The following is a 2,184-nucleotide window of genomic DNA, read 5'->3' on the forward strand; positions in this document are numbered from 1 at the left end:
ACGCGCCCGACTGGGGGCGTCTTCTCCGGCGGCCACTTCACCGCTGATGACGCCTCGGCTACTCCGAGCTTCAAGAAGAACTCTTCTCCCCCTTATATTCGATCCTCTGGTTCCAAATATAGCCTTAAAAATGAGAAAAAAAGCATAAAAAATACCTCGATTTGTTGATTGAAGGCGTGGCTCCGGCGACTTGCGCATTTTTTTGGCAAGCTCGATTCCTCCTTCTTCACTGCTCTGTTGGCCACCAAAATTACCAGAAATGTTGCCCACGAAGTAAGGACTAAAACCCTATTTTCAAATCTCTCAAACACTTACCTAAACGCTCGATCTAAGCCACATAATTTTTGGATGAGTAGCCTCACTCGACCTCGGCTATTTATAGCCAAAACTCCGCCGCGGAACATCCCATCGAAGCACCCACGTGCCCTAGAAGCCATACTCGACGTCCTTGTAAGCATTAAAACCCTCCCTTAGCCCTAGATGGCCGATTGCAGACGCGACCATGCTCTAGCCACGCGTCTGCTCTGTACAATCTAGATTTTCTGAATTTTTTTGATTTTTTTTACATATATATATACCTATATATATATCATATATACATACGATTTTTTATAGCTATATACATACATACATACATACATACTAAATTATATATACAACAACACACACAAAAAAATCCTTTTTTAAACACTAAATAAAATAATTTATACTTGTCTTAAAATTCTACTAATTTCTTTTAAGGTCTTAAAAACACAAAATTTCGATTTATAAATCACGATAACTAAGGGTATTACATTCTCCCATTCTTACAAAAATTTCTTCCTCAAAATTTGATCATTCTTCACTCATTCTAACTATAGGGTCTTCAAATAGGTATGGAAAATTGAGTCTCGTGTCTTCTTCTCGCTCCCAAGTTATCTCCTCACTTACTGGGTTTCTCCACAAAACTTGTACAAGGGGAATTGACTTGTTCCTTAGGACTTGATCCCTACGATCCAAAATGTTGACCGGTTTCTCAACGTACGAAAGATTTTCTTGAATCTTGATAGTTTCAGCTGGCATTACCTGGAAGGGATCTGGCTCATGTTTTTGAAGTTGTGATACATGAAACACATCATGGAGGTTTGATAAGGCTAAGGGTAGGGCAAGTCGGTAAGCAACTAGTCCAATTCTTTCCACTATATCATATGGTCCTATATACCTGGGACCTAACTTGCCCTTTTTCTTGTTGCTGCGAGTTACCATTCTTAGCGAAGATATCTTTAGGTACACTTTGTTACCTACTTGGAACACTAATTTCCTTCTTCTCGTATCTGCGTAGGATTTCTGGCGATTCTGAGCTTCCTTAATTCTCTCTTGAATGATCTTTATCTTTTCTGTCATTTCCTGAACTAGCTCAGGTTCCAAGATTTGACGTTCACCTACCTCAATCCAACATATCGGGGACCTACATTTTCGTCCATACAGGGCTTCATAGGGGGCCATTCCAATGCTATTATGGTAGTTGTTATTGTAAGCAAACTCTACTAATGGCAAATGCTCTTCCTAACTACCTGGAAAATCAATAGCACAAGCTCGCAGCATATCTTCTAAGGTTTGAATAGTCCTTTCTGATTGACCATCTGTCTGGGGATGATAGGCTGTACTTAGCCTAAGATGAGTACCTAAACTCTCTTGCAGACTTCCCCAAAATCTAAAAGTGAACCTCGGGTTGCGGTCTGATACAATGCTTACAGGCACTCCATGCAACCTGACAATCTCGTTAAGTTACTGCTGAGCTAACTTGTTGATTGGTTGGCTTACTTTCATAGCCAAGAAATGAGCAGACTTAGACAATCTGTCGACTATCACCCAGATAGCACCATTTCCTTTAGGGCTTCTTGGTAATCCAGTCACGAAATCCATCGTAATGTGTTCCCATTTCCACTCCTGGATTTCTAATGGTTGCAGACTCCCACCAGGTTTTTGGTGCTTAATCTTAATTCTCTGGCACGTGTCACATTAACCAACGTACCTTGCCACACTTTTCTTCATTCCGGGCCACTAATATACAGCCTTCAAGTCTTGGTACATCTTGGTGGCACCAGGGTGTATCGAGTATCTGGATCGATGGGCTTCTCCCAAAATTACTTGCCGCAATTTTCTCACACGAGGTACATATATCCTACCTTGAAAACGAATGAT

General features: G+C 40.9%; 1 protein-coding gene across 1 annotated transcript; it reads right to left on the bottom strand.

Moving 5' to 3' along the window:
- Window positions 1-834: 834 nt before the first annotated feature.
- Window positions 835-1,485, bottom strand: LOC127812817 (uncharacterized). Its single transcript, XM_052353345.1, has one exon. The coding sequence runs from the start codon at window positions 1,483-1,485 to the stop codon at window positions 835-837; it is 651 nt and encodes a 216-aa protein (XP_052209305.1).
- Between the last annotated feature and the right edge of the window lie 699 nt (window positions 1,486-2,184).

This window comes from Diospyros lotus, chromosome 11 (assembly GCF_014633365.1).
Source record: "Diospyros lotus cultivar Yz01 chromosome 11, ASM1463336v1, whole genome shotgun sequence".
Classification (NCBI taxonomy): Eukaryota; Viridiplantae; Streptophyta; class Magnoliopsida; order Ericales; family Ebenaceae; genus Diospyros; species Diospyros lotus.